Genomic DNA, 22,606 nt, shown 5'->3' on the forward strand with positions numbered 1-22,606 from the left:
ACCTGAAGTTCAAAGATGAATAGGCTGGCTCTATTGTAAGTGTATCAAAGCCTCTGTTCAGATCCAACTACACGTGTTCGCTGAATTGATGGTTCCATCACCCTCCATACCAGGCAACATCCTGGTAAATCTCTTCTGCACCCTCTCTAAAGCGTCCACATCCTTCTGGTAGTGTGGCGACCAGAATTGAACACTATACTCCAAGTGTGGCCTAACTAAGGTTCTATACAGCTGCAACATGACTTGCCAATTCTTATACTCAATGCCCCGGCCAATGAAGGCAAGCATGCCGTATGCCTTCTTTTTTTTTGTAATTTAGAGTACCCAATTATTTTTTCCAATTAAGGGGCAATTTAGCATGGCCAATCCACCTACCCTACACATCTTTGGGTTGTGGGGGTGAAACCCACGCAGACACGGGGAGAATGTGCAAACTCCACACGGACAGTGACCCAGGGCCGGGATTCGAACCCAGGTCCTCAGCGCCGTAGGCAGCAATGCTAACCACTGTGCCACCGTGCTGCCCCCGTATGCCTTCTTGACTACCTTCTCCACCTGTGCTGCCCCTTTCAGTGACCTGTACACCTCGATCTCTCTGACTTTTAATACTCTTGAGGGTTCTACCATTCATTGTATATTCCCTACCTGCATTAGACCTTCCAAAATGCATTACCTCACATGTCCTGGAGTTGAGATGATTGACTCCAGCCACCACAACCATGGTGTGTAAGGTATGATTCCAACCAGCGGAGAGTCCCCCCCCCCCCCCCCCCCGATTCCCATTGACTCCAGTTTAGCTAGGGCTCCTTGATACCACACTAGGTCAAATGCTGCCTAGATGTCAAGGGCAGTCATTCTTACCTCACCTCTGACTTCAGCTCTTTTGACCATGAGGTCAGGAACCGAAACTGAGCGTCTGTGAACAGGTTATTGCTGATTAAGTGCCGCTTGACAGCACTGTTGATGACTCCTTCCATTACTTTACTGATGATGGACAGTAGACGGATAGGGCGGTAATGGGCTGGATTGGATTATCTTGTTTCTTGTGTACAGGACATACCTGGGATATTTTTCACATTGCCAGGTAGATGCCAGTGTTGTAGCTGTACTGGAACAGCTTGGCTAGGGGTGCGGCAAGTTCTGGAGCACAAGTCTTCAGTACTATTGCTGGGATATTGTCAGGGCCCATGGCCTTTACAGTATCCAGTGCCTTTAACCATTTTTTGCTATCACGTGGAGTGAATCGTATTGGCTGAAGACTGACATCTGTCATACCTAGGCCCACTCCTCCATCCTATCCCCGTAACTCCACAAAATCTTTTAGACATTATGGGTCAATTTAGCCTGGCCAATCCACCTAACCTGCACATCTTTGGACTGTGGGAGGAAACCGGAGCACCCGGAGGAAACCCACACAGACACGGGGAGAATGTGCAGACTCCACACAATAACCCAAGGCTGGAATTGAACCCGGGTCTCTGGTACTGTGAGGTAGCAGTGCTAACCATTGTGCCACCATGATGCTGGGGTCCTCCGGAGGAGACCGTGATGGATCATCCACTCAGCACTTCTGGCTTAAATTTGTTGCGAATGCCTCAGCCTTGTCTTTTGCACAGATGTGCCGGGCTCCTCCATCATTGAGGATAGGGATATTTGTGGAGACGACTCCTCCAATGAGTTGTTTAATTGTCCATCACCATTCACGGCTGGATGTGGCAGGACCAGATGCGTTCGTAGTGGAAACTCTTCGCTCTACTACTTGCTGCTTATGCTGTTTGACACACAAGTAGTCTTGTGCTGTAGCTTCACCAGTTGACACTTCATTTTTCAGCATGCCTGATGTTGCTCCTGGCATGCTCTCCTGCACTCTTCATTGAACCAGGGTTGATCCCCTGGCTGGGTGGTAATGGGAGAGTGGGGGATATGCCGGGCCATGAGGTTGCAGATTGCTGCTGAACACAATTCTGCTGCTGCTGATGGCCACAGAGCCTCATAGATGCCCAATCTTGAGTTGCTAGATCTGTTCAAAGTCTGTCCCATTTAGCACGGTGGTAGTGCCACATAACACGATTGAGGATATCCTCAAGGTGAAGACGGGACTTTGTCTCCACAAGGACTGTTCGGTGGTCATTTCTACCGATACTGTCATGGACAGATGCATCTACAGCAGGCAGGTTGGTGAGGATGAGGTCAAGTATGTTTCCCCTCTTGTTGGTTCCATCACCTGCTGCAGTCCCAGTCTAGCAGCTATTGCCCTTTAGGACCCGGCCAGCTCGGTCTGTGGTACTACCCAGCCACCCTTGGGTGATGGACTTTGAAGTCCCCACCCAGAGCATATTCTGAGCCCTTGCCACCCTCAATGCTTCCTCCAAGTGGTGTTCGAAATGGAGGAGTACTGATTCATCAGCACTGGCCAGTACATGGTAATCAGCAGGAGGTTTCCTTGGCTATGTTTAACCTGAAGCCATGAGACTTTGTGGGGTCCAGAGTCGATGTTGAGGACTCCCAGGACAACTCCGTCCCAACTGTATCCCACCATGCCGCCACCTCTGCTGGGTCTGTCCTGCTGGTGAGACAGGACATACCCAGCAATGGTGATAGTGGTGTCTAGGACATTGTCTGTAAGGTATGATTCTGTGAGTATGACTGTGTCAGGCTGTTGCTTAACTAGTCTGTGAGACAGCTCTCCCAACTTTGGCACAAGCCCCTAGATGTTAGTAAGGACTTTGCAGGGTCGTCAGGGCTGGGTTTGCCGTTGTCGTTTCTGGTGCCTGGTTCGATGCCGAGTGGTCCGTCCCGTTTCATTCCTTTTTGTATTTTTGAAGCGGTTGAATACAACCAAGTGGCTTGTTCGGCCATTTCAGAGGGCAAATGCACCCACAACAGGCAGGTTGGGGAGGATGAGATGGAAGTATTTCTTTCCCACTTGTAGGTCCCCCACCCCGCCACCTGCCAAATAATAGTCCAGCAGTTATGTCCTTTAGGACCCAGCCAGCTTGATCTATGGTGGTACCGCCATAGGACACTCCTCACCCTTGCCACCCTTAATGCTATCTCAGTGGAGGAGTACTGATTCATCAGCTGAATGGTGTCACCAGCTGAGTGTGGATGGTACATGGCAATCAACAGGAGGTATCCTTTCCCATGCTTGACCTGGTGCCATGAGACTTCATGGGGTCCAGAGTCCATGTTGGCTTGCCAGGCTATTTTAGAGGGCATTTAAGAGTCAATCATTTGCTGTGGATCTGGAGTCACATGTGGTCAGGCCAGGTAAGGAGGAAGGACATGAGGACGACAGGACATTCGAGAACAAGGTAGGTTTTTATACATCGACAATGGTTTCACGGTCAACATCAGACTTTTAATTCCACCATCTAACAAATCATCTACCCGACTGTCTGGATTGTTAGTCAAACCACATACCACTGCATCACTGCCTTCCCACTTGTGGGAGACCCCAAAACTGGGGGCCATGAATACAAGATAGCATAGATGTATTTAAGAAGCCAGGTAAATACATGAGGGAGAAAGGAGTAGAAGGATATTTTGATGGGGTTAGGTGAAGAAGGTTGGGAAGAAGCTCATGTGAGGCATAAAGACCAGCACAGACCATCTGAGTTCAACAGCCTGCTTCTGTTCTGAACATTTTTTTGTATTAAGAACAGTCAGAATATGGCAAAAAACAGAACTGCTTTAATTCTAGTTTTTAGCCCATTACCTTCAACCGTTTCCACAGCAGGCTCCTCCTTTGTCGTATCGGTTTTTTCCACAGGCGAGCAATGCAGTGATGTGCTTTCTTCAGGGCATCTTTCCACTGGCACTGTTTCTCCAGTTATCTGTTCAGCAGAGCCCGCTTGCTTCCCAACAGATCTTCCCACAAAGTTCTCACTCAGAGGAGGGGTTTGAGCCAGAGGTGCCCCCCTCTCTGCTGTTTCAGCATCCCGAAGCCCATCGCCAACAGGTTCCGGAATCTCACCCACTGCTGCACTCACTATCTGTTCCATAGGAACACTTACACTTGCTGAAGCCTTTGCCACAGCTTCACATAGTAACCCAGGTGCTGCAACATCGATATCCTGGTTCTTGGGCAGCAGTTTCTCCTTCTCCGTCACTTCCATCTTTTGGAAAGAAAATAAAGGTATTAGTTGTAATCATAAGAGGTCTGCACCACAGAAAAGATCCTTCGGCCCATCGCGTCTGTGTTGGTCAAACACAACCACCTAACTATTTTAATACCATTTCCCAGCACTTGGCCCATAGCCGTGTCTGCCCTGGGATCGAAGGGGCACATCTCAATACTGTTGAAATGTTATGAGGGTCTCTACCTCCAACAGCCTTTCAGGGAGCGAGCTCCAAACTCCCACCACCCTCTGGGTAAAAACACATCCCCTCTAAACCTCCTGCCCCTTACCTTAAATCTCTGCCCCCTGGTCATTGATCCCTCCACTAAGGGGAAAAGTTGCTTCCTGTCTACTCTATCTGTGCCCCTCATAATTTTATACATCTCAATGATGTCCCCCCTCAGTCTCCTCTGCTCCAAGGAAAACAATCCAAATCTATCTAATCTCTCTTCATAATTAAAACTCTCCAGCCCAGGCAACATCCTGGTAAATCTCCTCTGCACCCTTTCCAGCGCTATCACATCCCTCCTATAATGTGGATTCCAAACTGCGCACAATACCCTAGCTGCGGCTGAAGCAATGTTTTATACACTTCCAGCATAACCTCCCTGCTCTTAAACTCTATGCCTCGGCTAACAAAAAGCAATTATATCATATGCCTCCTTAACCACTGTATCCACCTGCTCTGCTACTTTAAGGGCCCAATGTCATGTTTTCATGTATTCCCTTGCCTTGTTTGTCCAGCCCAGATTGAATTCCATTTGTCTCTGATCAGCCCATCTGGCCAGCCTGTCTACAGGAGGATATCCTCCTCGCTACTTACCAGTCCACCAATTTCCATATCACCACAGAATAATAGTGAAGAGGCCCTTCGGCCCATCTAGACCGCACCGACGCATGAAAGACACTTAACACCAGAGTGCTCATCCAGGTACCTTTTAATAGACCGAAATAGCTCAGCTGGGAGAGCGTTAGACTGAAGATCTAAATGTCCCTGGTTCAATCCTGGGTTTCGCCATCCCACCGGGTGCTGCGGTTCCTTGCCATCTGTCAAGTTGCCCAGCCTTTTGCCTCACATTCTCATCCCTCGACTTTCAGCACGCTGAAACCTTCACACGCCTTTCCTTCTTGGGGCTGGTTTAGCACACTGGGCTAAATCGCTGGCTTTGAAAGCAAACCAAGGCAGGCCAGCAGCACGGTTCAATTCCCGTACCAGCCTCCCTGAGCAGGCGCCGGAATGTGGCGACTAGGGGCTTTTCACAGTAACTTCATTTGAAGCCTACTTGTGACAATAAGCGATTTTCATTTCATTTCATGCGAGGCCTCTACCACCCTCCCAGGCAGTGCATTCCAGGCCATCACCACTCTCTGGGTAAAAACGTTTTCCTCAAATTTCCCTAAACCTCCTGCCCCTCTTGCGTCCTCTTGTAACCAACTCTTCAACCGAGATGAACAGCTGCTCCCTACCCACCCTGTGCCTGCCTCTCAATCTTGTACACCTCGATCAGGTCGCCCCTTCAGTCTTCTCTGCTCCAGCAAAAACAATCTAACCTCGCTTTATAACTGAAACGTTCCATCCCAGCAACATCCTGGTGAATCTCCTCTGCACCCCCTCCAGTCCTATCACATCCTTCCTATAGTGAGGAGACCAGAATTGCACCCAGTGCTCCAGCTGTGGCCTCACCAATATTCTACACAACTCCAACATGACCTCCCTGCTTCTGTAATCTATGCCCCGATTGATAAAAGCGAGTGTCCCATATGCCTTTTTCACCCCCCTATTAACCTGTCCTTCTGCCTTCAGAGATCTATGGACAAACACGCCAAGGTCACCTTGTTCCTCGGAACTTCCCAGTGTCAGATCACTCATTGAATATTTCCTTGTCACATTACTCCTTCCAAAGTGGATCACCTCACACTTTTCAGGGTTAAATTCCGTCTGCCACTTTTCTGCCTATTTGACCATCTGGATATATCTCCCTGTAACCCAGGACACTCAGCCTCACTGTAAATCACCCGGCCAATCTTTATGTCATCCACAAACTTACTGATTCTACCCCCACATAGTCATCTATGTCATTTATATAAATGACAAACAATAGAGGGCCCAGCACAGATCCCTGTGGTACGTCACTGGACACTGGCTTCCATCACTGAAGCAGCCGTGATGTCATCACCCTTTGTCTCCTGCAGCTGAACCAATTTTGAATCCACCTCGAGTTTCCCTGTATCCCAATATGCATTTGCCTTCTTTATAAGTCTCCAATATGGGACTTTGTCAAAAGCTTTGCTGAAATCCATGTAAGCGATATCAACTGCACTAATCTCATCTACACACCTAGTTAGATGCTCAAAAATTCAATCAAATTTGTTAGGCATGACCTCCCTCTGACAAAGCCATGCTGACTATTCATAGTTTTCATAGAATTTACAGTGCAGGAGGCCATTCGGCCCATCGAGTCTGCACCGGCTCCTGGAAAGAGCACCCTACACAAGGTTAACACCTCCACCCCATCCCCATAACCCAGTAACCCCACCCAACACGAAGGGCAATTTTGGTCACTAAGGGCAATTTAGCACGGCCAATCCACCTAACCTGCACATCTTTGGACTGTGGGAGGAAACCGGAGGAAACCCACGCACACACGGGGAGGATGTGCAGACTCCGCACAGACAGTGACCCAAGCCGGAATTGAACCTGGGACCTTGGAGCTGCGAAGCGATTGTGCTATCCACAATGTTACCGTGCTGCCCTTATCAGACCTTGCCTCTCCAAGTGGAGATAGATTCTCTCCTTCAGAATCTTCTCCAATAGTTTCCCTGCCACTGACGCGAGACCCACAAATCTCTCGTTCCCTGGCTTATTGCTACAACTTTTCTGAAATAGTGGGACCACATTAGCTGTTCCCCAGCCCTCTGGCACCTCCCCCGAAGCCAGAGAGGAATAAAGAATTTGTATCAGAGCTCCTGCAATCTCCTCACTCGCCTCCCACAGCATCCTGGGACAAAATTCATCCGGACCTGGAGATTTGTCCACTTTTAAACCTGCCAACATCTCCAATACCTTGTCACTCCTGATGACAACTTGCTCAAGAACCTCACACACTCCCACCCCGAGTTCCATATACACCTCCTCATTCTCTTGGGTGAAGACAGATGTGAAATATTCGTTCATACCCTACCAATGTCCTCTGGCTCCACCCACAGATTCCCCCCTTGGTCCCTAATGGGCCCAACTCTTTCCCTGGTTATCCTCTTCCTATTGAGAAATTTACAGAATATCTTGGGAATTTCCATGCTTTTACCAGCCAGAGCTTTCTCAATATCCTCTCTTTGCTTTCCTAATTATTTTCTTATGCTCCATCCTGCTCTTTCTGTACTCCACTAATGCCTCAGTTCATTTGCTCCTGCTGTACTTGCTAAAAAGCCTCTTTTCCCTCTCATCGTATCCTGAATGTCTCTGGTCATCAATGGTTCTCTGGGTTTGTTACTCCTTCCTATCATCCTCGAGGGAACATGTTGCGTCTGTACCCTCCCTATTTCCTTTTTGAACCCCCCCCCCCCCCCCACTGCTCTTCTGTAAATATCCCAACAAGTAACTCTTTCTAGTCTACCTTGACCAGATCCTGCTTATTTTAATGAAATCCGCTCTCTACACCTGGTCACCTCTTCGAAAAATTCAATCATGTTGGTCAGACATGACCCCCCCCCCCCCATTACAAAACCATGCTGACTATTCTTAATTAATCTCTGTCCCTCCAAATGCAGATTAATTCTGTCTCTCAGAATTGCCTCTAATAGTTTCCCCACCACTGAGGTTAGGCTGACCAGCCTGTAGTTTCTTGGTTTATCCCTTCCTCCCTTCTTGAATAATGGAACTACATTGGCTGTCCTCCAGTCCCCCGGCACCTCTCCTGTGGCCAGAGAGGAATTGTCAATTATTGCCAGCACCCCAATTTCCTCCCTTGCCTCGCTCAGCAGCCTGGGATACATTTCATCTGGCCCTGGATATTTATTTACCTTTAAGCCTGCCAGACAACTCAGAACTTCCTCTCTGTCTGTGTTAATCTCTTTCATTTTATTACAGTCCTTCTGCCCGATTTCTATATCCGCACTGTCCCTCTCATTTGGAACCCTGTGCCCTCTGGCTCCACACAAAAATTACCACTGTGGCCCTTAATGGGCCCGACTCTTTCCCTAGTTATCCTTTTACCCTGAATGTACTTGCAAAAAAACTTGCGATTTCCCTTTAGTTTATCTGCCAGTATCCTTTCATGTCCCCTTTGGGCTCTCTTAATTTCCTTCTCAAATTCCCTCTTGCACATTCTATACTCCCCTAGGGCTTCTGCTGTTTTGAGTCCTTGATATCTGCCATAAGCCTCCCTTTTGCTCCTGATCCAGTGCTGTATCTGCCTGGATATCCAGGGTTGACTGTATTTGTTGGTCCCACCCTTTTTCTTGATTGGAACATGTTGGCCCTGTACTTTCCCTATTTGCTTCTTGAATGGGTCCCACTGTTCTGGCACAGATTTACCTAAAAGTGTCGGCTCCCAGTGCGCACTGACCAAATCATATCTGATCTTATTCAATCTTGAACCTCACTGAGTTATGATCACTATCTGCAAAATGCTCCCCCACTGATACTTCAACCACTTGCCCAGCTTTGATAACGAAAATTAAGTCCAGGGACCCCCCCCCCCACTCTCTTGTAGGACTTTCTACGTACTGGCTTAAAAAATTCTGGATGCATTTTAAGAATGCCACTCCCTCTAATACTATGGCTACCCCAGTTAATATTGGGGAAGTTGAAATTCACCACTATCACTACCTTATTACTTTTACACTTCAGAAATCTGCCTAAATATCTGCTGTTCTTTTTCTCTCGGACTGTTAGGGGGCCGAGAGAACACGCGCAGCAACGTGATTACTCATTTTGGATTTTGAAGTTCTACCCATACGGCTTCAGTTGAGGAGCCTTCTCCAAGGTGTTGTCCCCCTTACTGCTGTAATTAATTTCCTGATCAAAATTGCGACATTTAGTGTCAAAGGCAATTTAATTGGAGCTTCACAAAATCAGTCCAGATGAAGAAACGCTGACTCATTTGATCTCTTGCTTCCTGAATTAGGGTGACACGGTAGCACAGCGGTTACCACAGTTGCTTCACAGCTCCAGGGTCCCAGGTTCTATTCCTGGCTTGGGTGACTCTCTGTGCTAAGTCTTTCCAGTGTCTGCGTGGATTTCCGTCAGGTGCGCCGTTTTTCTCTTAGTACCCAAAAATGTTGGGTTGGGTGGGGTTACTGGGTCACAGGGATAGGGTGAAGGTGTGGGCTTGGGTAGACTGTTCTTTCCAAGGGCCGCTGCAGATTCGATAGGCCGAATGGCCTCCTTCTGCACTGTAAATTCTATGATTCTATGACAAGAGCGAAAGGAGAAGCTTTCAGAGAGGGGACGAGAGTGTCACTGAGTCAAGGGGTTTTACAGCACTCCACCACCCACCTTTAACACACTTTCAGACAATTGAGTTCCAGATTTCCTCTGGTGAAAAAGTTCTTCCTCAAATCTCCTGCTCCTTACCTTAAAATCTATGCCCCCTGGATATTGACCCTTCTACTAAGGGGAAAGGTTTCTTCCCAGCTATCCTGCGTCCTTCATAATATTGTATACCTTGATTATATTCCACCCTCAGTCTTCTTTGCACTGAGGAAAACAACTCCAGCTTTACCAGCCTTTAAGGAATGTAGGCTAGTGGACTTTTGTTTATATTAAGAGGGTTCCCTGGGGCGTAGAAAATTAGAGAGTTTGTTCAGCTTATGTTGATTATTTAGTTAATGGGAGGAGCTAGGGGCTGAAACAGTCAGGCGTCGAGTTTTTCAGTTTTGAAGTTTGAGTTTTAAAATTGGATGTGAACGGACAAGAAGCTTTACTGTTTCCTTTTGCAATGTCTCTCGGATCTGGACAGCCTCTCTATATTGCAGAGACCAGGACTGTACCCAGCATTTCAGGCGTATCCTGGTAGGGATGGCTATGTTCAACTTCAGCGTTACCTCAGGAATCTGAACTGATCTGCATTTACCGTCCAATCTCTATCTGCTTTATTTATTGGGAGCTCACTGTTTGGATCAGCTAAGTGACAAGCCAACAAACACTTCAACATCTTGTTTGGGCAAGTATTTTCCAGGCTGTGGAGAATGTGCATCTTCTAATTTTAATACCAAGATACAGCCTTGATGAATTTCATTCATCTCTGATCAGTCTAACCAGAAGCCTGAAAGAGAGTCATTTTGACCCCATTCAACTGGTTCCAGTACTGGACCAGCAACCAAGAGGTCGTGAATTCAGATCCCATCATAACTTGAGACTAAGTCAATAAAATCCGACTTTCACAAGGAAAAATGAGAGTGAACGCTACTGGATTTTGAAGAACGGCAGCTGGTTCACCAATATCATTATCCTGTGCGTCTCCACGAGACTCTAGCTCACGCTGTGAGGTTGTGATAATTCCCTCTGAAGTGGCCAACGACCAGGGCATCTCGGAATTGGCAAAGAGTGCGGCCTCGACAACACTGCCCAGGGAACAGAATTATAAAGAAATCCCTGGCTCAATTCATCAACGAACATTATTCTAACACAGTCAAAATATACCATTAGCTTAAAAGCTAATTGACCGTAGGCAGTACAGGCAAAACCTAAATAAAAAGCATTGTTATCTAATGGGGAAACCGAGGAGCAACCACTGAGGCAGAACGATCGTTGGGAAAATCTTCCATTCGGCCAGTATCCAGTTCGAGCCACTTTTTAAAAAAAAAGAGAAAATGAAATAAAATACCTCACCAGGCAAGTATACAAACAAAGGAGAATGAACGTTAGTTGAGCTGCTGTGATGTACAATATAGCCACAACAACTGAAAGAGGCAAGGCAGGAAAAAGTTTGTTGTGCTGTTACCATGGCTGCGATCTTCTGAACATCCCACACTGACCAGGTGCTGTCCGCTGGAGACGGCACCATCATTAGCAGACTGACTATTATTCCGCCAATGGTTTCCCCCAGCACATGGAGACAGCTGCTGGATAACAAATACTCTGCTGTCCCATAAATGTAACAAATACTCTGTCAACGCAGCAGGCTAACAAATCAGTTCGAAGACCAATCTCTTCTTTTGAATACCATCCTACTGACATCAAAATGAAACAAGTTTTAACTTTTATAGATTACCTCCGATACAGAATTTTATAGACTTATTTTCCAATTATGTACAATATATATTAATGATTTGGATGAGGAAAGTGAATTTACTATTGTCAAGTTTGCGGCTGACACAAGTACTGGGCGGCACGGTAGCACAGGGTCTAGCACTTTTGCTTCACAGCTCCAGGGTCCCAGTCTCGATTCCCGGCTTGGGTCACTGTCTGTGTGGAGTCTGCACGCTCTCCCCGTGTCTGCGCGGGTTTCCTCCGGTTTCCTCCCACAAGTCCCGAAAGACGTGCTGTTAGGTGAATTGGACATTGAATTCTCCCTCTGTGTACCCGAACAGGCGCCGGAATGTGGCGACTTGGGGATTTTCACAGTAACTTCATTGCAGCGTTAATGTAAGCCCATTTGTGACAATAATAAAGATTATTTAAAAATAGGCAAGTGGTGAGGATGCAAGATCCTACCGAGGGAAATAGGCAGGTCAGGTGAGTGGGCAAAAACTTGGCAGATTGAATATAATGTAGGAAAATGTGAAGTGATGCACTTTGGTAGGATAAAGAAACTGAATATTACTTAAATGGAGAGACTGCAGAAAGCTGCAGCACAGAGGGACCTGGGGGCAACTCGTGCATAAATCACAAAGAGCTCGCATGCAAGTTCAGCAGGTAATTGGAGAGGCAAATGGAATGTTGGCTTTTATTTCAAAGGGATTATAAAAATAGGGAAGTCTTGTTAGAACTATACAAGACACTATTTAGACCACGCCTGGAAGACTGTGAATTGCTTCAGTCTCCTTATCCAAGGAAAGAACTTGGCTCTTGGGCTGTCCCTGAGGATCGAGGATGACTTGCGTCCACTCTGGGGAGGGGGAGTTCTGCGGTGGTGTCCAAAGACTGCACTGGCGCATTGGAGTCGATGCTGGATTTCATTGGCGATGTCTGCCCTCGCCAAGAGGAGATTCCCGAGGTATTGGAAATGATCCGCATTGTCCAGTGGCTCACCTGGGGGATTTTGATGGTTGGGGGGGCAGTTTCCTGTAGCAGGAGCGGGCTAGAAGAGAACCTTTGTTTTCTGGATGTTTAGTCTGAGACCCATTCTCTCATGTGTCTCGGTGAATGCATCGATGATAGTTTGTAGCTCGGCTTCAGTGTGCACACACAGGCATAGTCTACGTACTGCAGCTCTATGACAGGAGTTGGGGTGGTCTTGGCTCTGGTCTAGAGTCGTCGCAGGTTGAACAGGTTCCCACGGGTCTGGTAGGTTAGTTCCACTCCAGCAGGAGCTTCATGGTGACAGGGGGAAGTGTTGCTGTGAGGAAGATGGAGAGAGCGTTGGTGCGATGACCCAGCCCTGTTTGACCCCAGTTTGCCCACATTGGGTCTGTGGTGGTTCTATTGATGAGGATCACGGCTTGCGTGTTATTATGGAGCAGCCGGAGAATGGTGACAAATTTCTGCAGGCAGCTGAATTTGAGGAGGATGTACCACAAACCTTCATGGTTGACAGAGTCGAAGGCCCCTGCGAGATCCAAGAAGGCCATGTACAGAGATTGATGCTGCTCCCTGTACTTTTCCTGGATTTGTCACGTGAAGACCATGTCCACTGAGCCTCTTGATGGGCAGAAGCCACACAGACTCAGGGAGGAGCTCTTCAGCCACTGGGAGGCGGGTGAGGAGGATTCTCGTGATGACCTATCCGTGGCAGAGTGTAGGGAAATCCCTCTGTAATTTCCACTGTCGGAACTGTCTCCTTTCTTGAAGATGGTCACAATTAAGGTGTCTCCGAGATCACTCTTCCAGGCAAGGTGATAAGCTTGTGGATATACTGGCATTGGAGGCAGTCCAGAGCAGGTTCACTGTACAGTGGGTCTGTACTCATTGGAGCTTAGAAGAATGAGAGTTGGTCTTACTGAGGCATATAGGATTCTGAGGGAGTTTGACAGGGTGAATGATGAGGATGTTTCCTCATGTGGGAGAGTCTAGGATCAGAGGGCAGAATATCAGAGTGAGGGGGTCACCCATTTAAGACCGAGATGAGGAGGAATTTCTTCTCTTTGAGCGGTCTCATTAAATCCGTATCTAGCACATTGCAGGTCAGGCATCCAATCCCACCCAGACCCAGCTGTGCTCATGCTGAGCTCTGGTTTTCTAGTACATGAGTCAACACAAAAAGCTTGAAGACATTATCCACAGCTTCAACCGCAATCCTTGCCACTGGTCCCAGCCACTGTCTTGGGTTAAATCCAATTTTTTTCCATCCCATATATGTTCATTCACAAAGATAGTCTATTTTTAACTCTACCATAACCGCCTCCAACTCAGATCATCAGTTGTGGAAACACTAATCCAGACTTGACTATTTCCATTCCAATGCTCTGCTCATCAGCCTCATCATTCAAAGAACAAAGAAAATTACAGGACAGGAACAGGCCCTTCGGCCCTCCCAGCCTGCGCCGATCCAGATCCTTTATCTAAACCTGTTGCCTATTTTCCAAGGTCTACTTCCCTCTGTTCCCCGCCCGTTCATATATCTGTCCAGATGCATCTTAAATGAAGCTAGCATGCCCGCCTCTACCACCTCCGCTGGCAAAGCGTTCCAGGCACCCACCACCCTCTGCGTAAAAAACTTTCCACGCACATCTCCCTTAAACTTTCCCCCTCTCACCTTGAAATCGTGACCTCTTGTAATTGACACCCCCACTCTTGGAAAAAGCTTGTTGCTATCCACCCTGTCCATACCTCTCAATTTTGTAGACCTCAATCAGGTCTGCCCTCAACCTCCGTCTTTCCAATGAAAACAATCCTAATCTACTCAACCTTTCTTCATAGCTAGCACCCTCCATACCAGGCAACATCCTGGTGAACCTCCTCTGCACCCTCTCTAAAGCATCCGCATCCTTCTGGTAATGTGGCGACCAGAACTGCACGCAGTATTCCAAATGTGGCCGAACCAAAGTCCGATACAACTGTATCATGACCTGCCGACTCTTGTACTCAATACCCCGTCCGATGAAGGCAAGCATACTGTATGCCTTCTTGACCACTCGACTTGCGTTGCCACCTTCAGGGTACAATGGACCTGAACTCCCAGATCTCTCTGTACATCAATTTTCCCCAGGACTCTTCCATTGACCATATAGTCCGCTCTTGAGTTAGATCTTCCAAAATGCATCACCTCGCATTTGCCTGGATTGAACTCCATCTGCCATTTCTCTGCCTAACTCTCCAATCTATCTATATTTTGCTGTATTCTCTGACAGTCCGCCTCGCTATCTGCAACTCCACCAATCTTAGTATCATCTGCAAACTTGCTCATCAGACCACTTATACCTTCGTCCAGATCATTCCACACATCAGCTCATCCCAAACCATACTCGACCATCAGGAAAGGACCCAGAGAAGGTTCACAAGAATGATCCCTGGAATGGAGAGTTTGTCGTATTTAGAACGGTTGAATACTCTGGGTCTGTACTCATTGAAGTTCAGAAGGATGAGGGGGAATCTTATTGAAACTTACAGGATACTGCGAGGCCTGGATAGAGTGGATGTGGAGAGGATGTTTCCACTTGTGGGAAAAACTAGAAGCAGAGGACACCATCTCAGACTAAAGGGATGATTCTTTAAAACGGAGATGAGGAATTTCTTCAGCCAGAGGGTGGTGAATCTGTGGAACGTTTTGCCGCAGAAGGCTGTGGAGGCCAAATCACTGAGTGTCTTTAAGACAGAGATAGATAGGTTCTTGATCAATAAGGGGATCAGGGATTATGGGGAGAAGGCAGGAGAATGGAGAAGAGAAAAATATCAGCCATGATTGAATGGCGGAGCAGACTCAATGGGCCAAGTGGCCTAATTCTGCTTGTATGTCTTATGGTCTTATAGTCACCAGCACAAGCTACCGGTACAACCCCAACTGCTTCTGCCCCATTATTGGCAATTTTTCCTCAGCTATTTAGGCACCAATCACTGGCTTTCCCTCCCAAATTTCAAAGCCACCACCTCCTTCCCCTCATTAACCAAGCTATTTTGTCACCCATTTGGTTAGCACTGCTGTCTCACAGCACCAGGGAGCCGGATTCAATTCTGACCTTGGGTGTCTGTGTGGAGTTTGCACTTTCTCCCCGTGTCTGCGTGGGCTTTCTCCAGGTGCTCCGGTTTCCTCCCACAGTCCAAAGATATGCATGAAAGGTGGACTGCCATGCAAAAATGTCCCTTCATGTCCAGGGATGTGCAAGTTACGTTATGGGGTTACAGATATAGGGCAGAGTAGATCGGTGCAGATTCGATATGCGGTTGTGCAGTCCAAAGATGTGCAGGTGAGATGGATCGGCCATGTTAAAATTGCCCCTCAGTGTCCAAATGTTAGGTGAGGCTCCGGGGGAAGTGAGCCCAGGCAAGGTGTTCTTTCAGAGGGTCGGTGTACACTCGGAGGGCCAAATGGCCTCTTCCTGCACTTGTAGAGATTCTATGATTTGGCTTAGTGACGACCGTGTCAGATTATATTTCTACAAAGTACCTTGGAACACTTACTTATGTTGAAAGTGTGATACAAGTGCAAGTTGTTGTTTTAATTTACTGCTGTGGCCAAGTGGTTCAGTGTTCTTCTATTTGTTCATAGCCGCCCTGAAGTAATTCGACATATTGATTGACCAGTTAATTAAAATCCTGGGGTCTCTTTCCTCTTGACCGACAGCTATTTTGTGACATCGAGTACCTGTGGCCCATCTTTTACTTCCTTTATGCAATACTTTGTCGTTATATTTACATCGAATTGAATGCCCATTTTACCTATATCGCAGCATAAAAAATTTAAGCAAATTGAACCCCTTCAAAAAAAAAAAGACTTCTCATGGTGTGGGAGCTGCTGGCAAGATCAGCATTACCCATCTCTAGTTATCCAGAGGTGGTGGTGGTGATGATGATGATGGTTTTGATATAGCGTACTGCCTGTCTGGTCACTTCATAGGGTAAAGAGTCAAACACGTTTGATGCGGGACTGGAATCACGATGTTAGATCAGATAAGGGTGGTAGTTTCCTTCCCTAAAGGGCAATCGCGAACCCTTTGAAAAAAAAATGAAATGAAAATCGCTGATTGTCACGAGGAGGCTTCTAATGAAGTTACTGTGAAAAGCCCCTAGTCGCCACATTCCGGCGCCTGTTCGGGGAGGTTGGTACGGGAACTTTGATACTTTGACCACAATCAGGCAGCTTCCTGGTCACTTTTACTGGTCCCAGCATTTGTTCATAAACATTTTCGAACAGCCTTGGTGGAATTTTAACTCATTCTCCCGATAATTAATCTCAGTATTTGGATTACTAATTCAGTGATATCTTTCCCACATTATCAGATTTGTATCCATGTGTAAAAGAAACATAGAAATAGGAGTAGGCCTTTCAAGCCTGCTCCACCATTCATAATCATAGCTGACCATCCAAATCAATAACCTGTGCCGCTTCCCCCCCCCCCCCCCCCCCCCCCCTCCCCCATATTCTTTGAACCCCCAAGAGCTATATCCAACTCCTTCTTGAAAACATACAATGTTTGGGCCTCAACTACTTTCTGTGGTAGCGAATTCCACAGGCTCACCACTCTGGGTGAAGAAATGTCTCCTAATTGCTGCCCAAAATGGTCTACCCCATATCCTCAGACTGTGACCCCTGCTTCTGGGGACACCCACCACCAGGAACTTCCTTCCTGCATCTACCCTGTCCAGTCCTGTTCAAATTTTATAAGTATCTATGATATCTCTCTTCCATGCCCCCCTCCATTCTTATAAACACCACCAAATACAATCCAAACCGACTCAATCTCACCTCATACATCAGTCTTGCCAACGTAGCAATCAGTCTGGTGAACCTCTGCCGCACTCCCTCAAGAGCAAGAACATCCTTCCTCAGATTAGGAGACCAAAACTGCACACAATACTCCAGGTGTGGCCTCACCAAGGCCGTGTATGATTGCAGCAAGACATCCCTGCACCTGTAGCTGAATCCTCGTGCTATGAAGGGCAAGATAACCATTTGCCTTCTTTACCACCTGCTACACCTGCATACTTACTTTCAGCAACTGGTGCATGAGGACACCCAGATCTCATTGCACATTCCACTCTCAATCTATGGCCATTCAGATAATAGTCTGCCTGCCTGTCTTTTGCTACCAAACTGGATAACCTCACATTTACCCACATCAGACTGCATCCGCCATGCATTTACCCACTCAACTTGTCCAAATCACACTGAAGGACCTCTGCATTCTCCTCACAGCTTATCCTCCCACCAAGCTTTGTGCCACCTGTAAACTTGGGAGATATTACATTTACTTCCCTCATCTAAATCATTAATATATATTGTGAATAGCTGGGGTCCCAGCACCGATCCCTGCAGTACCCCGTTAGTCACTGCCTACCATTTGGAAAAAGACCTGTTAATTCCTACTCTTCCATTCCTGGCTGCCAAACATTTTTCTATCCATCTCAATACACTAACTCAATACCGAGCGCTTTAATTTTACGCGCTAATCTCATACATGTGAGTTTGTCGAAAGCCTTCTCATTGTCCAAATAAACCACATCCATTGGTCCCCCCTCATCAATTCTACTAGATACATCTTCAGTGGATTCCAGTAGATTGGTCGAGCATCATTTCCCTTTTGTAAATCCATGCTAACTCTGTATAATCTTGCAACTTTGCTCCACTATTAAATCTTATCTAATGAATTCTAGCATATTCTCTGATGTCAGGCTGAGTGGCTTATAGTTGCTCTCTCGCTATCGCCCTTTTGAAATAGTGGGGTTACATTAGCTACCCTCCAATTTGCAGGAACTGTTCCGGAAGGTGACCACCCATGCATCCACTATTTCTAGAGCCTCTTTCTTAAGAACTTTGGGATGTAGATAATCAGGCCCTGGAGATTCATTGGCCTTAAATCCCTTCAATTTTCACTACACCATTTCCTTATTGATACCGATTTCCTTCAGTTCCTCCCTCTCACTAACCCCGCGTCCCCAAACATTTCTGGTACGTTATCTGTGTCCTCATTTGTGAAGACAGAACCACAGTATGTATTTAGTTGCTGAGCCATTTCTTTGTTTCTGACTGTCAGGGACCTACATTCGACTTCACCAATCTTTTTCTCTTAACTATCGAAACATATAATTAGTTTTTATGTTCCCCGTAAACTTATTTTGAATCTATTTTCCCCCTTCTTAATAAATCCCCCTGCTGAATTCTAAACAGCTCCAAATCCTCAGGTCTGTTTTTTCTGGCCGATTTGTATGCCTCTTCCTCGGATCTAATACTAACTAAAGGATCACTTCCAAAGCTGTTAAAGTGCAGCATAAAACAAAAACAATCACAGACAACATACCTCAGCTTTCTCAGCTGATGTCTGAACCGTGTTTGTGGTACCACTCTTATCCTCCACGTGCCAGTCTCCTTGGGGGCCTCGACCGTTCTTCGTTACTTTACTCTCAGCTATGGGATCAGACGGGCCTCCGTTAGCATCACGGGTGCTCAGCTCGCTTGCTAAGCTTTTTGGACATACTACAGATCTTGCGTCCTGCTCAAGAGGAGAAGTGTCAGCTCCTTCTGGAGACTTCACAAAGACAGTTTGAGTTGCAACCGGCGTAGGGATGACTGGAGTGTTATTGGGATCTGTGCACTGGATGGTGCGCTTTACGCCAGGTTCAGGCGGTGATTCAGTCTTTCCTGACACCTTCACGTCGATCGGGCGTTTAACTCCACGCTCAGCTTTTGTTTTCTTCTTCTCGATGCTGCTGGGTGATTCCCCGTGTTTCACCTCCTCTGCGAGATCTTCACTCAACAAGATCTTCTTTCCGGTGTCTCTGGGCAGAATCACCAGAGTCTGTTCTTGTCCTTTCTTCTGCAAAACCAATCAGGGAAGTCAATATAAAACACGTATTGGCCCAATACATTGCAAAGAATCAGAAGCTTGCTGCACAAGAGGAAGCCATTCGATCCATCATGCCGCTTTGAAAGAGCTAGTCGATTTGTCTCACTGCCCTGAAATAAAATCAGAGAGTGCCTCAAAAACTCTGGTCTGGCAGCACCTGTGGGAAGAGAAACAACATTGACCTTTCAAGACCAACATGACTCTTCTTTGGAACTAGGTTGTCCTGAAGTGTCACAATGGACTTGAAACATTAACTGTGTTTCTCTCTCCACGGATTCTGCCCGACTGGCACAGGTTTTCCAGCATTTTTTGTTTTTATTTCAGATTTCCAGCACCCGCAGTATTTGGCTTACGTTTTAGTCTCATTGCCCTGCTCGTTCCCCTTTGTCCTGCAAACCTTTCAATGATTCATCCAACTCTCATTTGAAATTTACCGTTGCATCATTTTCTACCACCCTTTCAGACAGTACCATCCTGAGCATAAATCATTAAAAATAAACACCCAATTTCCCCTCTGGTACATCAGTCATGTATTACAGCATGATAATTGCTACATAGAGATATCTGCATGTATCAGTTAAACAACAGCTGGCTCTCTCTGGATGGTTCTCCTGGAATAGAAGACATCCTCACAGGTGGGCGAAATAGTTTGGGAGACAGAAAAGGTTTAATAGAAGGACCATGATGTGGAGATGCAGACGTTGGACTGGGATGAGCACAGTAAGCAGTCTTACAACACCTGTTGGGCTTTAACCTGGTGTTGTAAGACTTCTTACTGTAATAGAAGGATATCCTTGGGTTGGAACACCATGACAATTGCTATCAGTTATCTTTCAATTCTTCTACTATTTAGCTTGTGGGGGCGGTTGAACAAAGAAAAGTACAGCACAAGAACAGGCCCTTCGGCCCTCCAAGCCCATGCCGACCATCTAAACTAAAATCTTCTACACTTCCTGGGTCCGTATCCCTCTATTCCCATCCTATTAATGTATTTGTCAAGATGCCCCTTAATGTCACTATCATCCCTGCTTCCACCACCTCCTCCGGCAGTAAGTTCCAGGCACCCACTACCCTCTGTAAAAAAAAACTGCCTCGTACATCTCCTCTAAACCTTGCCCCTCGCAGCTTAAACCTATGCCCCCTAGTAATTGGCCCCTCTACCCTGGAGAAAAGCCTCTGACTATCCACTCTGTCTATGCCCCTCATAATTTTGTAGACCTCTATCAGGTTGCCCCTCAAACTCCGTTGTTCCAGTGAGAACAAACCGAGTTTATTCAACGCTCCTCATAGCTAATGCCCTCCATACCAGGCAACATCCTGGTAAATCTCTTCTGCACCCTCTCTGAAGCCTCCACATCCTTCTGGTAGTGCGGCAACCAGAATTGAATACTGTACTCCAAGTGTGGCCTAACTAAGGTTCTATACAGCTGCAACATGACAATTCTTAATGAAGGCAAGCATGCCGTATGCCTTCTTGACTACCTTCTCCACCTGTGTTGCCCCTTTCAGTGACCTGTGGACCTGTACACCTAGATCTCTCTGACTGTCAATACTCTGGAGGGTTCTACCATTCACTGTATATTCTCTACCTGCACTAGACCGTCCAAAATGCATTACCTCACATTTGTCCGGATTAAACTCCATCTGCCATCTCTCCGCCCAAGTCTCCAAACGATCTAAATCCTGCTGTATCCTCTGACAGTCCTCATCGCTATTCGAAATTCCACCTGCCTTTGTGTCGTCTGCAAACTTACTGATCAGACCAGTTACATTTTCCTCCAAATCATTTATATATACTACGAACAGCAAAGGTCCCAGCATTGATCCCTGCGAAACACCACTAGTCACAGTCATCCAATTAGAAAAGCACCCTTCCATTGCAAGTCTCTGCCTTCTATGACCTAGCCAGTTCTGTATCCACCTTGCCAGCTCACCTCGGATTCCGTGTGACTTTACCTTTTGTACCTGTCTGTCATGAGGGACCTTGTCATAGGCCTTATTGAAGTCCATACAGACAACATACACTGCCCTTCCTGCATCAATCATCTTTGTGACCTCCTCGAAAGACTATCAAGTTAGTGAGACACGACCTCCCTTTCACAACCGTGCTGCCTCTCGCTAATACATCCATTTGCTTCCAAATGGGAAGAGATCCTGTCTCGAATAATTCTCTCCAGTAATTTCCCTACCACTGACGTAAGGCTCACCGGCCTGTAGTTCCCTGGATTATCCTTGCTACCCTTCTTAAACAAAGGAACAACATTGGCTATTCTCCAGTCCTCTGGGACATCACCTGAAGACAGTGAGGATCCAAAGATTTGTGTCAAGGCCTCAGCAATTTCCTCTCTAGCCTCCTTCAGTATTCTGGGGTAGATCCCATCCAGCCCTGGGGACTTATCTACCGTAATATTTTTCAAGACGTCCAACACCTCGTCTTTTTGGATCTCAATGTGACTCAGGCTATCTACACACCCTTCTCCAGACTCAATATCCACCAATTCCGTCTCTTTGGTTTAGCTCACTTGGCTAGACAGTTGGTTTATGATCCAAAGCCATCAGCGCAGGTTTAATCCCTGTACCGCTTTTTTAATCTCACCCGAGTTGTGGTGACGCTCAGGGGCAAGCAGCCTATGGTCATCTGGGACTACGGCAACTTTACCGCTACTGTTTAGCTTTCACTTACTCCGACATGAAGCACCTTGGGTCATTTTATAATTGCTGACAGTACTTGCATAACTTGGCTCAGTTAATAAACTAGCATAGAATTTCCTTGTAAAATCTCCATCACGGTCGCAAATAAAGAGGCCAATTTTCTACTGGCAAAAACAGATCACCAAGGCAGACTTACAGCCAAGTGCAATGCCCACCTAGTCAGACAGGTCAGGAAGGATCATAGTTTGCCAGATCAGCTCATCTACCTAGGCCATCAATCATGGTAGACTGAATGCAGAAATTGGTATCGATATTGTATTGTATATCTGTTGGTCAGGTTTTTAAAAGTCTGGGTTAAGGTATATATTTGTTGCAGTAATATTAAAGAAACTAGGTTAAGGTATCCAGACTGCGTGTCTGCTGAAGCTGTGATTAAGAGTTGTAAAAGGAAAGATCATGTTTGTTCCAACTTGATTACAGATAAAAGATTAATGGTATATGATTGCTGGAGATTCCCTGAAGAGTGGGTCATTTATAAGGGGTTGCATTTACTCCCAGCTAAACAGGTCATGCGACATCTTAGCAGGATACAGATATAATTAATGGGAGGAGTCAGGTCTGTCTGTAGTTTTGCAGTTCGCCGTCTGACAAGATAGAAGGATTTTAAGTTGAGCAGCAGTTTTGTTAAATGCTGCTAGGTTGAGCAGAGGTGTACTGGTTCTGCTTCTGAA

The 22,606-nt window shown here is 46.6% G+C and overlaps 1 protein-coding gene and 1 non-coding gene across 2 annotated transcripts in view; one reads left to right on the top strand and one right to left on the bottom strand.

Annotated features, from left to right (window-relative positions):
• usp19 (ubiquitin specific peptidase 19) overlaps window positions 1-22,606 on the bottom strand; it is a 148,533-nt gene that overhangs the window by 80,454 nt on the left and 45,473 nt on the right. Inside the window, 2 exon segments of the mRNA XM_038812099.1 lie at window positions 3,719-4,118; window positions 18,678-19,193. Coding sequence (XP_038668027.1) covers window positions 3,719-4,118; window positions 18,678-19,193 — 916 coding nt within the window.
• trnaf-gaa lies at window positions 5,067-5,139 on the top strand. Its single transcript has one exon. It is a non-coding gene; the product is annotated as a tRNA-Phe (tRNA).

Source organism: Scyliorhinus canicula, chromosome 11, assembly GCF_902713615.1.
Source record: "Scyliorhinus canicula chromosome 11, sScyCan1.1, whole genome shotgun sequence".
Lineage (NCBI taxonomy): Eukaryota > Metazoa > Chordata > Chondrichthyes > Carcharhiniformes > Scyliorhinidae > Scyliorhinus > Scyliorhinus canicula.